This window comes from Typopeltis vanoorti, chromosome 6, assembly GCF_054136105.1.
Source record: "Typopeltis vanoorti isolate ZY-2024b chromosome 6, IOZ_Tvanoo_1.0, whole genome shotgun sequence".
Classification (NCBI taxonomy): domain Eukaryota; kingdom Metazoa; phylum Arthropoda; class Arachnida; order Uropygi; family Thelyphonidae; genus Typopeltis; species Typopeltis vanoorti.
Window position 1 is genome coordinate 94,832,675 of NC_143554.1, and position 14,824 is coordinate 94,847,498.

At 34.2% G+C, this 14,824-nt stretch overlaps 1 protein-coding gene across 5 annotated transcripts in view; it reads right to left on the reverse strand.

Moving 5' to 3' along the window:
* Positions 1 to 14,824, reverse strand: part of LOC150105719 (ATPase family gene 2 protein homolog A-like) — a 311,383-nt gene that overhangs the window by 145,970 nt on the left and 150,589 nt on the right. For all 5 annotated transcript variants that reach the window (XR_016548496.1, XM_090395038.1, XM_090395036.1 and 2 more), the window contains one exon: positions 2 to 122. Coding sequence is in view for 4 of the 5 variants with exons in the window: in XM_090395038.1 (XP_090251164.1) it covers positions 2 to 122 (121 nt within the window). In the remaining variant the exon portion in view is untranslated. The remainder of the gene's footprint in view (position 1; positions 123 to 14,824) is intronic.

Here is a 14,824-nt window from a genome sequence, read left to right on the forward strand (position 1 = left end):
CCTGAAGACTATCAAGAAGTACTGCAAGGGTCTGACTGATTCTTTGCTGTTGTTTAACAATATCGATGTTATCCTTTGGACACATAAGATGGATATCATCAATAAAAATAAGACTTGGTGACCTAATTTTAAAAACAGGGAGAGAAGAGAGACCAGAATCAACTTTGATGCTCAATGAACTTGTATATAACTAAATAATTTAAATTATTGATCCACAACAGTTATACCATTTATGCTATTTATTTTGAGGATGCTTAAGAGTCAAAGCTAAATAACTGGGAGGAATTTTCAACATAACCTTTAAGACCTCAATAAAGGTCGAAACTAGTCTGGGTAGTGGCCCTTCCCTTAATGCATAACATTATACATATCTGCAAGGAGATGTGTTTTGCATTATGGGAGATACTGAGATAGGAGTGATGTTAGCTTGCTCCACCTTTGCAATGAGTTGCCCGGTGTTGTACCACCTTACCCCAGTCCTGAAGATACTTTGAGGCACAAACTTTGTTTGCTCACACTTGGATAAAGGATTAAACTAAATTTATTATAGTCTAACCAAGTGAAAAATAAACTTTCAACATCTTTCTCTAAATCCAGAATAATTTAATAAAAAGGCACCTTTTGGCAACTCTTATAGGTACAGATGACCTCACCATTGCTTCTGCCTGGTATCTCCACTTCTGGGCCTGGCTCCCACTGAAGAGCCCTCAATAAAGGTCGAAACTAGTCTGGGGGTAGTGGCCCTTCCCTTAATGCATAACATTAGGGAAGGGCCACTTCCCTAATGTTATGCATTTTTGCATTATGGGAGATACTGAGATAGGAGTGATGTTAGCTTGCTCCACCTTTGCAACGAGTTGCCTGGTGTTGTACCACCTTACCCCAGTCCTGAAGATACTTCCAGGGGCAAACTTTGTTTGCTCACACTTGGATAAAGGATTAAACTAAATTTATTATAACCTTTAAGAAATGCAATGAACTGACTAGGAGTTCTGATCCAATGTACATTATCACCTACACATCATGAACTCTGTTAGGAGGTATCCATTGGATATGAACAAACAAGGATGAGCTAGTAATGTTGGATGTAAGTGACCCAATTGCATAATATACTGTCTTAACCGAAAAATGGACACAACAGTACAACCTGATAAAATTTTATGCTGGATGGGTCATCAGCTAGTTAAACAAGACTCTGCTGTTTTCATTAGGAAATCAGGATGAATAGTGAAAGATATCTACTGAAAAAAACTTAAATGTCACAGAACTAAAGATAAACAACATTAGCATGTAACAAGAATCAATGGAAAAAAAGTAAAATTAGCACAAGTACCCAAGTGGATATAACTGGTGTTACTGAGACAAAGAAGAAGATTCTGCCAAATAATGACAATAGAGAACAGTCATAAAGGAAGGGGAGAAGTAGCAACAGTATTCAACAACAATCTTAGGATTAGGACATCCAAATAGGAAAATAAACTTCTTGATCAGCAGACAATTTCAAGTACAGTTATGGGAGTAAAATTCGAAATGGGGAATTGGACAACGAAACTCAACTGCATCTGCAGTCACATCAAAAGCTTCTCCAAAGGAAGAAATAGAGGAATTTTTTTGCTCACATTAGAGAAGTCAAGCTGACAATGACGAGAACAGAAAAGCCAGTCCATGCTGGATATCAAAACAACAGCGTTGGAAATGAATCTCAGTCATACCAAAATATTTTCAGAAATATGGAAAAACAAAGCTAATAATAATGATAAGCACCTGCTGCTAAAGTATCATCTATCTCCTTTCCACTCAACTCCTTTTTCCACACTATAGCTCCCAGTTGTCACCTAAGCTTTCCAAAATACCAGCCTTTTAGTTCCATGTATATCTCTTCTTCACAGAAGTTCTCATATGACTGGCTACAACCTAGGTGATCACTTAATGGTTATTCTTACCAACCAGGAGAAGATTAGACCATCCATTCACAATCACATCCTCTGATGATAATACCAGATTGTTGTCCTAAAAGAAATCAAGAAATTCATTCTCCTTATTCCCTGACACTATCTCTTCATTCTAATCAATATTGCTGTAATTGAAATCACCCATAATGATCACTCTTCACATGCTCAATAAGCAAACTACCCATATATTTCTTTGTCTCCACTCTCTACATTCCCTGTATCAACACCTAACCAAATATATCTCATTCTATCAACCTCCTCTGCCCCCCCCTCCAACATACTGCTACAAAACCCCTGCCACTTTTTCCCCTTGTATCTCAACCTTATGTGGACATAATTCTCCAGCTATCATCAGATCTCCCCCCCCCCATCTTGCCCTTTCTATCTACACAAAAAACATTATATCCTTCAATTTCTATTCTCGTCAAGTTATCATTCTCATCCAACTATATTTCACTTATTCCAACTATTTTGGGACAAATAAACTCAATCAACAGAACAGTTTCATCTTCCTTATTTCTGATACTCCTGGCATTCATAAATGAGAACAACAATTCATTTATTGGTCTATAACCAGACCTACCTTGGGAAAATTGAAGTAGTTTTGAATATTTTTACAATATTCATCATCTTTATGGTCAGGCTGTAAGTCAAATGTGAAGTGAAGGATACTGCATTGTTTCATCATAAAATATACAGCCTAGGTAGCTCAGTCGGTATAGACCAGGGGTGGGCAACCTTTGTATGTGTGCGTGCCAAAATCGCCAAATCTTTGATGCAAAATTTTCTCGTGCCAACCGAAATTTTGGTGAACATTATTATTTCGAATGTTTTAAGTTTTGGGAGAACCTCTTCAAATAATCAAAAATCACACTAGAGTGGTATAATCAAAGAATATTGTAAGAGTGATTATTGTAAGTCATGTAAGAGTGAATGAATGTAAAAATTAGTGACGGAATTTTTACTTAAAAGTCCTTCTACTATGTTGATAGCGTGGATATTTTTTTTATTCGTCTTTAAATGTAATTCTAGCTGCCACATACAGCCTCACAATTTAAAGAAGCAATTCTTCCCATCAGCAAAAGAGTAAACAATAATTCAAATTTTTTTTTTTTTTAAATAAAGATCAATCAGACAAGTTTTCTTAAGTTTTTCATATATTACAGTGCACAATCTCATAATCATTTTACTTGACTAAAGCACAATAATAGAAAATAAAAGTAAAGATATTCTTTTATTAATTCTTAATCCCTTACGAGTAACATTACAGATAAAATAAAATGTTATTTTACCTACATAATATATTAAACAGAAGTTAATCTTTACCATTTTTACCAGAAAACATTAAATAAAAACTAGAGAAAGAAAAATAGTGGGTGTTTTATTTATTTAGTAAGACTTCTGCTGCTGCATCACTGATGATATATAATTATATCAGGTTTATATTTTGTAACCTTTAGAGATATTCATGCACTACTAGTTTCATCTGTAAGGCTACTCCTATTACAAGACTTAACAAAGTTCATTACTGAGAACAATGATTCACAAGAATACATAGATGCAAAAATAGATAGTAATGCTGTTGCAAGGGATTTTAAACATACAAAAGTTTCTGGAATAGTATTCCAAGTCCTTAGTAGCTCGTCTTCAGCACTTCTTTCTGTTTTACTCCGCTCTCTAATTGCTCCTTTTCAATATTTTCCAAGTCAACTCTGAGGTCATCAAATTTCTGCTCCCAAATTCAGCTACTTCGAAAATCAATCAACTGCATTTTAAAACTATCCATATTTATCCACGAAAACATCTAAAAGTTTAATTCATCCAATGTCTGGAAACTTAATGAACTTGGCAATCTTTTCTAATTCTCTGAACTTAACATATCTTAGAGAGAACTGCTCAACAGTTGACACAATGATGCTTAAAAATAGCTTTGAAGATATTGGCAGTCGGTTTTGTCATCCTTTGGAGATCACTGATGTATTTCTTTAGATTTGAAAAATATCTAAATCTCTCACTGTCTACATACTTAAAAACTCCTAGTTTCATTTCAAATGTCTTTATGTCATTAAACATATCAAGAGTCTTACCAGAGCCCTGTAGTTTAAGGTTCAAATCATTTAAATGTTTGCAAATATCTGCAAAAAAACATCAGTTTACAAACCCATACGATGTCATACATTTCTTTATACCACATTTGTTGATTAGTCAAAGAGAGATTTATCTCATCCAGGCATTCAACAAATCATTTCAGAACAAGACCTCGATTAAGCTGACAAACATTGCTGTACATTATTAGTCCTTCGTACAACAAATCCACCTCATTCAATAGATTCTGAAATCTTCCTTTAGGCCAGCTTTTGCACATAAAGTCTCCTCATGTATGATGCAATGAAAACTTATCAGTTGATAACCAACATGTTTTGCAAACAGATTTACAAATCCTGTTTCCTCACCAATCATGCTGGGTGCACCATCTGTTGGAACGGATACCATTTTTGAAATATCCATTTGCCAAATAGATAATTCATTCATAACTACTTTACATATTTCAATCGCAGTGGTTGTCCTGATGTATTCCTTTACAACTTAAGCATCCTATCCTTAACTGTTTTTCTACTCACAGACAAATCTTTAATATATTGAATAATTTTTACCTTTTCTGAAAGATTGTCAAAAAGGAAAGGAGCACATTCTAGCCATGTTTCTTTAATATACTCCTCATCACCGAGTGGTTTTCCATGTTGGGCAATAACTTTTAAAACTTCAAAACTAGCAGTAACTAAGTTGGAACGAGGCCTACCTGAAATAAATTTCATCAAAGTATCAGACTATTTTTTTGTTTTGCTCAGTTACAAGAAATTAATTATTTTTGTTCTTGCTCACTTTTACTGCTTAAGTTCTTATGAACAGTCTCAAAATGTCTCTTTACAGAAGTTCTACAAAAAACTGATTCGTTATGCTTTATTATCTTTCTTAATCATACCAAAAATTTCAGTCCAGTATTCTTTAAATTCTCTAATATCCTCTACATTTGAATGTCTATGCTTCTTTGCTGGTGGTTGTGACATTCTGTATAATGTGTAAAGGGCAGGAAGCAAATAAATAAATATATATATAACATGAATATGAATAGAAAATAAGGAGAAAGGAAAAAAGCGAAAGACAAAAGGAAAAAGGTAAATTACAATGAATGACCAAAGTTGTACAACCACAAGGTACATACAAAAAATAATTGCTTTCTTCATCAGCTTCCAACTTTAATGAAAATCAGATCATGGGGTAAAAATGTGAATAGAGACGTATGGACACAGACAAAAATTATAATTTGGACTCAGAAAATCTCATCATAATCACTCTCTCTGTATACACCTACCAAGTTTAAGCAAACCAAAAATCAGTACAATTATAGGACTACACACATGCAAATGAAAGAGAAGAGTACACATGCCATCTAATCATGTGCAGATAATACTTCATAATCCTCAATGTTGATAATACTTTTCGCATAGCTTTAACAATAACTTATGTTTATGGCAATGTAAAGAAAATTTGCATCTATATCTAATTGACAATAAATACTTCCAATCCATAGTTTGATATATATTCTTTATGAAACATGAAAAAAATATATAAAATGATGGTAAAGGAGTCACGCCATGTCTGGCTGCCTAGTGAATGATGCAATAACTGAATGGGACAAAACTTGTACGTCAGTATATCGCAGAGATAGATGGCCTTGGAAATAGGTTGTTATGTTTCACTTTCTTGTTACTTATAATTACCAAAACAGTTGACAGTATTTGCTTCTTTATTGCATTTTTATTTGGTATCACTCTACTTAATTATTCTATTAAGTTAAAATATACAACTTAGCAAAGATGTTGGATATCTATTTATTTATTTAATTATTTTTTTAAGGTGAGCCCTGGGTTGCATGCCGGAAAAAAGTCGTTCGAGTGCCACATTTGGCATGCATGCCAAGGGTTCCCCGCCCCTGGTATCTGGTATAGACGAAGCTCTTTGGTCAAAAAGACCTTTGATTCCCATCATTAACATGAGGAACATTTATCTGGTCTCTTTCGACTAAAGGCGAGTTAGCCGGTTATCATATGGAGGTAGAGGGTATTTTCACCCAGAAACTCAGGTTTTATGTCCCTCAGAACAGGCAAACTGGCCCCGTGAACGAACACACACACACACACATGGATCTACAGTCATAAAATACAAATTTAATCCTTCATTAGAAGGGCTCAACCATTCCCAAGGGATATGGAGGAAAGGGGAGAACCCAAAACAAAATAAACAAATAATAAAATATTACATAATAGAACTCAGAAATAAGTTAAAAAAACAATCAGCACTCAATTAATACTTGAAGACAGTAAGGATTGACATCTACTGTAATTCTAACTTATACAAAATTTAAACAAAAACAGGCTATAATAGCCGTAATTATAATAACTAACTTATACTTTTTTTTTGTATTAAGAATTTCTAATCTAGTTAGTTTCCTTTCCAATTCAAGTGCCATCTCCTATCTAGGAGCTTGACTATCATGATTTGCCTAATGGTTAACTATGAGCATTACACATGGTGAGGACCCTATCTCTTCCATATATTGTTGTAAGTATTCATGGCTGTAAATTCACGTATATTCACAGGGCCAGTTTGCTGTTCTTGGGGTTGAAAAACTTCCAACCTCCATGTGAGACCGGCTATGTCACCTTTAGACAAAAGAGACCAGACAATGGTTCCTCATGTCATGGACAGGAATCGAACCCAGGTCTTTCCGACCAAAGGGCTATACTGATGGAGATATTGATAACAAGACCCTTCTGGATTTTTAAAATGAAATATGTGTATGTGCTACAGTAGGTTGACAGATTTATGAAACAAAAATTAACTGTCACACCAGTTAAAACAATTGTTGTACTTGTTTTATGCCAACTATGCACTGCTGTTTAGCTTTTAAAATTAACATACATAGTGAACAAATTAATCGGAACACTTCTCCACCACAAACAAGTACTCTTTTAAAATTAGTACTTGTTTGTGGTTTTATAGTAATACAGTAATTGTATCAAACAATGATTTAAAGAATAAACAGTAATTGCATACTAACTACCGTATTTGCCGGAGTATAAGACACACTTTTATTCTTTGAAAATAGGTCTGAAAAACAGGGTGCATCTTATACACCAATACCCAGTTTTTTATTACTTTCATTTCTGGAAATTTTCTCTGTTCCGAGTTACGTGATTTCTTTCTTGCTTCCTTGCGGCGTGTGAGAGCATTCCAGTTACGTAGGGTTCAGTGGATGTGCATGTGCTGTCATCAACGATCACAGCTGTGTTCCTGTTTGTTTAAACTTTCCAATTGTTGTCGCGGTTGTTGTGAACAGTGATAAATTTCTGCCTTTAAATTTTCTCTAAATGTCTTGGCAAATTATGGCTGAAAAACGGCCATAATTTGATCCACAGAAAAGCCAATAGGAGATTGGCTTTTATATGGATGATACTGCAACAAAGACATCTATCTGGATGCAAAAGGAGTGAGGACAGTGTAAATCTGATGTGCTTGTCAGTGTGTCACAGTTCACTTTTTACAAAAAATGAACCAATTTTTTTTGAGGGGGGGGGGGTTTGAGTTGGTGACATCTGAAGATTTTTCTGGCACTGAAATTACATTCTCCAGCTAGCCTATCTTAATGATATCATCCTTCAGTGCTCTGTCAGCTTCTGTGTGGAAACTGAGACTAACAGTGCTGAACTTTTTATTTTTAGCTTCAAAAGAGTCATCATGATCAACATATCATCAACACAATGAGGTTAGCATTTGTTAATGTTATCTGTGGAGAATGCATTTACATGAAAGGTGATGTAGTAGCTCGAGCTTGGTTTCTAGGGATTTTATTTTGCATAAAAAAGTCTTGCCAATAGCAATGTGGTGTTAGTCTAGGCCATCAACTCACTTTCCCAAGTTCAGCAGCTGTTGTACTAAAGCATCATGCTGTTTAAGAAAATTGACAATGTAGATGAGACTAATAACTAGAAATATTTAATTATTACTTCCTATATTTTGCCAAAGTTAAATCGACATCTTCATTCTTTGAACGTGTTCCATCCATTTATGTTTATATTTTTTAATTTTTTCTATTACTGATTCTTGGTTTAATTCTTTCATAATATCTTCGTTTCTTTTGTGATCAAATAGGGTATACTTTGCAGTTTTTCTGATAAACTTCATTTCTGCTGTTGTTAATCTTTGTTTGTCTTTTTGTTTTATTGTCCAGATTTCGCTTCCATACATTAAGACCGGTAAGGCTAATGTATTGTATACTTTTAGCCTGGTTTGTTTTTGAACTAGGTTTGGTTTAAATACAGAGTTAATTACACCTGTTATTTTTAAATATTTTGCAATTTTTACGTTTATATCTTTTTCATTTTCATATGTGATCATATATCCAAGGTAGTTAAATGAATTCACCTGTTCTAAGATCTTGTTATCTATTACTATTTTAGTTCTTGCTGGATCTTGTCCTTTAAAGGCCATAGTTTTTGGTTTTTCTGTTGATATTATCATACCATAATCTTTGGATATCTCATTTAGATTTAAAATAGCTTTCTGTAAGTTATCTTCAGAATTTGTAATTATTATTTGGTCGTCTGCAAAGAGGAGAGTTTAAGTTAACTGTAGGTGAAAGTTTAATTCCTCGGTGTAAATTTTTACTTCATTTTATTATTATTTCATTTAAGTAGATATTAAAAAGAGTTGCTGAGAGGGGACATCCCTGTCGGACCCCTTGGTTTATCTCTCTTGTATATGATAGCTCGTGATTTAATCTTATTTGTATTTGATTATTTTCATATATACTTGTGATAGCTTTTAGGATATTATTTGGTATTTGTCTTTCTTTTAATATGTTAAATAATATGTTTCTTTTAACTTTGTCAAATGCTTTTTCAAAGTCAATAAATGCAATATGTGTTTCCAAATTATATTCTCTCCTTTTCTCTACTATTAATTTTAGGCAAAAGGCTGGGTCTATACATGATCATCCTTTTCTAAATCCATTCTGTACCTCTAGAATAAAGTTTTCGGAATATTTCATTAGTTTGTTATTTAAGAAAAGGACGATCATGTATAGACCCAGCCTTATTAGTATACTGATACCTTTATAGTTTTTTAGGATCATCTCTATTACCTTTCTTAAAGATAGGAATCACAATTGCTTTTTTGCATTCTATTGGGGGGATACAAGTTGAGTAAATTTTATTTAAAAATAATAAGAGTCTTTTTTTGAATCTTGTTCCTGCATATTTATATTGTTCTGAATCTAGCTTATCTTCTCCAGGTGATTTTCTGTTTCTTGTTTCTTTCAGGCTGATTTCTAATTCTTCTTCAGTTATTTCCTTTTCATTTTCGTTAATTGTTTGCCAGTTGTCTTTTTTAAAATATTTGTCTGTCCACAGTTCTGTGTAGTAATTTAGAAATTCTTCTAATTTTAATTCAGTGTTTAATTTTATGTTTTCTTTGGTATCTGCATTTAGGTGTTTCAAAATCTTATATACATTGGGTCTTATTTTATATAAATCATGTTCTAAATTAGAAACAAATTTATTCCATGATTCTCTATGTCTTTTTCTGACTTCTCTTTTAGCTATGGCTCTTATTCTTTTATATTCTATTTCATCTTCTAATCTTTTACTGCTTAACCATTTGTGATAGGCTTCTTTTTTCTTTTTAATTATTTCTTTGATTGTATCATCCCAGATCTTCAGTTTTTTTCTTTTATTGAATTTTTTGGTCTTTCCTAAGTTTTCATTTGCTGCTGCATTTAGTATCATTTTTATATTAAGCCATTCTATTTTTATTTCTTCATTTTGTTTTATTTTATCTAGATATTGGTTAATTCTTTGTTCATATAGCCATTGTACATTTGTGTCATTCAATAGTCTAATTTTATAAACAAATGTTTCAATTTTTCTTTCTGTTCTTGTTACTTGTAGCCATTTAGGTGGTAATCTTAATTTTATTTTAACAAGGAAGTGGTCACTGCTTATTTCATATCCTCTGTGAACTCTAACATCTAGTGAAAATTTTGATGTCTTTTCATTTAATATGAAGTAATCTAATATTGATTTCCATCCTCTTGCTGCCCAAGTATATTTATGTATGTCTTTATGTTTATAGAAGGAATTCATTATTTTTAGGTTATTATAAACTACAAAGTCAATCAATTTTTTACCATTTCTGTTTAGAGTGTGTTCTCCATGTATTACTATATTATTATTATTAATTTTTGTGTGTTTCCAATTCTTGCATTTAAGTCTCCTGCTAAAATTATGTAGTCATTTTTATTTATTTTATTATATATGTTTTGTAGCTGATTATAAAAATCAATATTATCCTGTTCTCTTCCTTCTTCTGGGGCATATAAACCAATTATTGTTAAATAGCCTCTATCTATTTTTATTCTAGCTTCTATTATCCTTTCATTCCATAATTTATAATGTTTTAACTGTTTTGAAAGGGAGTTATGTATCCATATCATGACTCCTGCTTGTGCTCTTTGGTCTCTGTCGACTCCACAGTATATCACATTAAAATTTTCAGTTCTCATAGTTCCTTTTAATTTCTTTTTTGTTTCGGTGATTACTGCTATTTTAAAATTTCTTTCATTTAGTAACTGGTCTAATTCTATTTCTTTATATGCTATTCCTCTTACATTCCAGTTTGCTATGTGTATTATATTTTGTCGTTTCCATTTTCGTTTTCCCTTTTCCATTCCAGGGTCGTTTCCCATAGATTCAATCCGATTATCTTTTTCTGTCAGCTTACAAGTAGGATTATGTTCTCCATGTCAGGGGACTAGCCTGACGATGGAATAGTTCAGTGGTAGGGCTGCTACCTTAAGGCTTCTGAACTAGCCTTCTTCCGAATTTAAACCCATAGGAGGAATAGGGTATAATGAAAGAGTAGATTATAAAAGAAATATAGTAAGGTTTATAGAGAGGGCATAGTTGTAAGGCCAGAAATGAAAAGACCCCATGGCCCTCGAGTACTCTATTAGCATAAGGGTCATAAAGTAAGAAGAGTTGGCTGATAAGGCCTTATAGGAAAGATTAAAGTAAGTGGATCTTCCTCAAAGTAGAAGAAGGAGAGGATAGATCCAGCTAGGGGTCCATGGGAGTGCCGCTTCCCTTACAATCAAGATGATTGCCCCTTATGGCCCTGTTGGTCCACGAGTCCTTATTCAGTATATTCGGACCACCCCACCATACATACACACGCATGCACGCGCATGTACACACACACGCACGCACATATACACACACACATGGTGGGCTCCCCTATCCGCCACCCAGGGGATGCGCTCTCTAGGGGTTACAGGGTCCCCTGAGATATTTAAGATTCTGATTTTCTGATTTCTGATTTAAGATTAAGATTATTTAAGATTCTGCTATATAATTTGTAACAGGAATTTAGTATACTGATACCTCTATAGTTTTTAGGGTCATCTCTATTACCTTTCTATTGGGGGGATACCAGTTGAGTAAATATTATTTAAAAATAGTAAGAGTCTTTTTTTGAATCTTGTTCAAATGTTCAAATGAAAACAGAAAGATTACCAAAACAAGCCTTAAAGTACAAGCCATTAGGAAAAAGAAAACGAGGACGTCCTCTTAAACGATTCAACGATGACTTCTAAGGCCGGAACAGGCCATGCTAGGCCTAAATCCTTGATACGTATGATGATGATGATGATGAAATCGACATCTTCAGGGATTAATACACTAGTATTAAACATTGCACGCAGGTACACTTCAATAACAATGATAGAACAGGAGAGATACAGGATGACCTAAAGTCCTATAATTACACCACCTATAGGTGGCATAATCAATAGGTGGTATAACTGTAGGACTTTAGGTCATCCTGTATCTCTCCTATTCCATCTTTGTTAATAAAGTGTGCCCGTGTGTTTAATACCAGTGTATTAATCCCTGAACTGATTTAACTTTGCCAAAATACAGGAAGTAATAATTAAATATGTTTAGTTATTATCTAGCCTATGTTGTCAATTTCCTTAAACAATGATGCTGGAGAATCAATGTATAAGCCTAAATACCAGGATTGTTCCACTAAAGGGAACTACGATGGACAGAAGAAATGTTGGTTGAGGTTGGTGAACAGTTTGTGTACCAATCTGTAAACTTTTGCACAGCAAGCATGCAACCAGTGACAACAAAAATCAAACCTTTTTTGTTGTAATATTTAGACTGCAAATGTGGACCTTCATATCATTGTTAGATCTGTCAGTGCAGTTCATTTGAACTGCGTGAGTGAGAAGTGAAGCCATCTGTTGTCAATGGGTTTTGGTGCTGCCATCTCTGATTCTTGCAGTAGGCTTAATGAGCAGTTGCTCAAAACTAGTATTAAAGAAAAATATGCTTCCCCCCCCCCCCTTTTAATATCAAGAAAAGATATTTTGAAACACAAAATATTATGTGCATGAATATTCAGCCCTTCTGGACTTGCTGCTATGATTTCATTTGGTAATGATTTTGGAGGAAAATACAAAATTTTGGTAATGTTAGATATGAAGAAAAGTTTAGATTAGCTTATTCAATGCACCCAAAAAAATAAATAAAATAATCAATAAAGTCGCCGATACTTTATAGTTTACTATATTCGGCATGAAACTCTCTGATTACAATCTTTGAGTTTCTTATTCGGTTTTAAAACAATGTGGGATTTAATATCCCCTTAATTTAAATAATGTTTATATCGCCAAAATGAAGCTTATTAGCTCTTTATATTTAAGTAACTTAATGGTTGCACCTGTTTGGAAACTCGTATAGCAGAGTATATAAGTTCTTTTCGCTATACACTTTGGTATTAATTTGGTCTAGCTACTCACTGATGAAGCCTCAAAAAAGGCTGAAACCAGTCTGGGTAGTGACCTCCCACCATAATGTAATAACAGCATACATTTCCTAGGAAATGTGTTTTTACATTATGGAAAATACCTAAGAATAGCGATCAGAACTTCACCGACTTTGCTGCGAGTTCTCCGGTATTGTACTACGTACTAGGGTGACTTGCATTAGCTCACGCTAGTGGTCGTCGATACTTTATAGTTTACTATATTCAGCATGAAACTCTCTGATTCCAATCTTTGAGTTTCTTATTCGGTTTTAAAACAATGTGGGATTTAATATCCCCTTAATTTAAATAATGTTTATATCGCCGAAATGAAACTTATAAGCTCTTTATATTTAAGTAATTCCTATCATGTTGAATGGGGTTTTTTTTCTCATGAAATTTGGCATTTAGGATCTTTATTATAATTTATTAAATCGTTTTAATTTTAGGTTTCAAAAGGACTAGTTTAATGGCAAAATGGAGCAAAACAAAATTATATCTACATAAAACTGTTGTGGATTATATCACCAGAGGAGAAGGTGATTATGAAATGCATCATTTTATACTAAGATGAAAAGCCAAATGGCTATTTTTTTCTGGCAAGTTTGATAAGTTAAGGGGATAAAAATCCCTTATTGTTTTTCAGCCAGTAAGCGAAACTAAGATCGAAAACTACGATCTAAACGTTTCATGCCGACAGTTCGTCGGCATGAAAGTGACCACTTGGTAGTGCCACACCAAGGCAACTCGTTGCAAAGGTGGAGCAAGTAACCTCACTATTCTTGATATTTTCTCATAATGTAAAAACACTCAGCTCCTAGGAGATGTAGTACTGCTTTACATTGTGAGGAGAGGTCACTACCCAGACCGGTTTCAACCTTTTTTTTGAGGTCTCATCAGTGAGTAGCTAGACCTAGAATATCAGAGTTTAAGTGAAAAGAACTTACATACTTTCGCTATACGATTGCCAGAAAGGTGTGTCACTATATTATAGTATAACATATTATAACTAAGATGAAAAGCCCAAACGGCTATTTTTTTCTGGCGAGGTTGATAAGTTAAGGGGATAAAAATCCCTTATTGTTTTTCAGCCAGTAAGCGAAACTAAGATCGAAAACTACGATCTGAACGTTTCATGCCGACGAACTGTCGGCGGATCCAAGCGTAAGTGATCACTTGGTAGTGCCACACCAAGGCAACTCGTTGCAAAGGTGGAGCAAACTCCCTCACTATTCTTGATATTTTCTCATAATGTAAAAACACACAGCTCCTAGGAGATCTAGTACTGCTTTACATTATGAGGAGAGGTCACTACCCAGACCGGTTTCAACCTTTTTTTTGAGGTCTCATCAGTGAGTAGCTAGACCTAAACTCTGATATTCTAGGTCTGGCTAGAATATCAGAGTTTAGGTTTTTGAGGTCTCATCAGTGAGTAGCTAGACCTAAACTCTGATATTTTAGGTCTAGCTACTCACTGATGAGACCTCAAAAAAAAAGGTTGAAACCAGTCTGGGTAGTGACCTCTCCTCATAATGTAAAGCAGTACTAGATCTCCTAGGAGCTGTGTGTTTTTACATTATGAGAAAATATCAAGAATAGTGAGGGATCTTGCTCCACCTTTGCAATGAGTTGCCTTGGTGTGGCACTACCAAGTGGTCATTTACGCTTGAATCCGCCGACAGTTCGTCGGCATGAAACGTTCAGATCGTAGTTTTCGATCTTAGTTTCGCTTACTGGCTGAAAAACAATAAGGGATTTTTATCCCCTTAACGCATCATTTTATGACTGTTATGATTGCTGCCTTACTTGTTTAAAAGAATCAGATTTTTTTCCCTCCAAATTTCAATATAGCATTTTACATATTTTTTCAGCGCTTTTGTAGCTCACTGGAAGTGGTGGGGCATTCACGGAGAGCAAGACCACCTGAAGAAGAAGTACAAGTG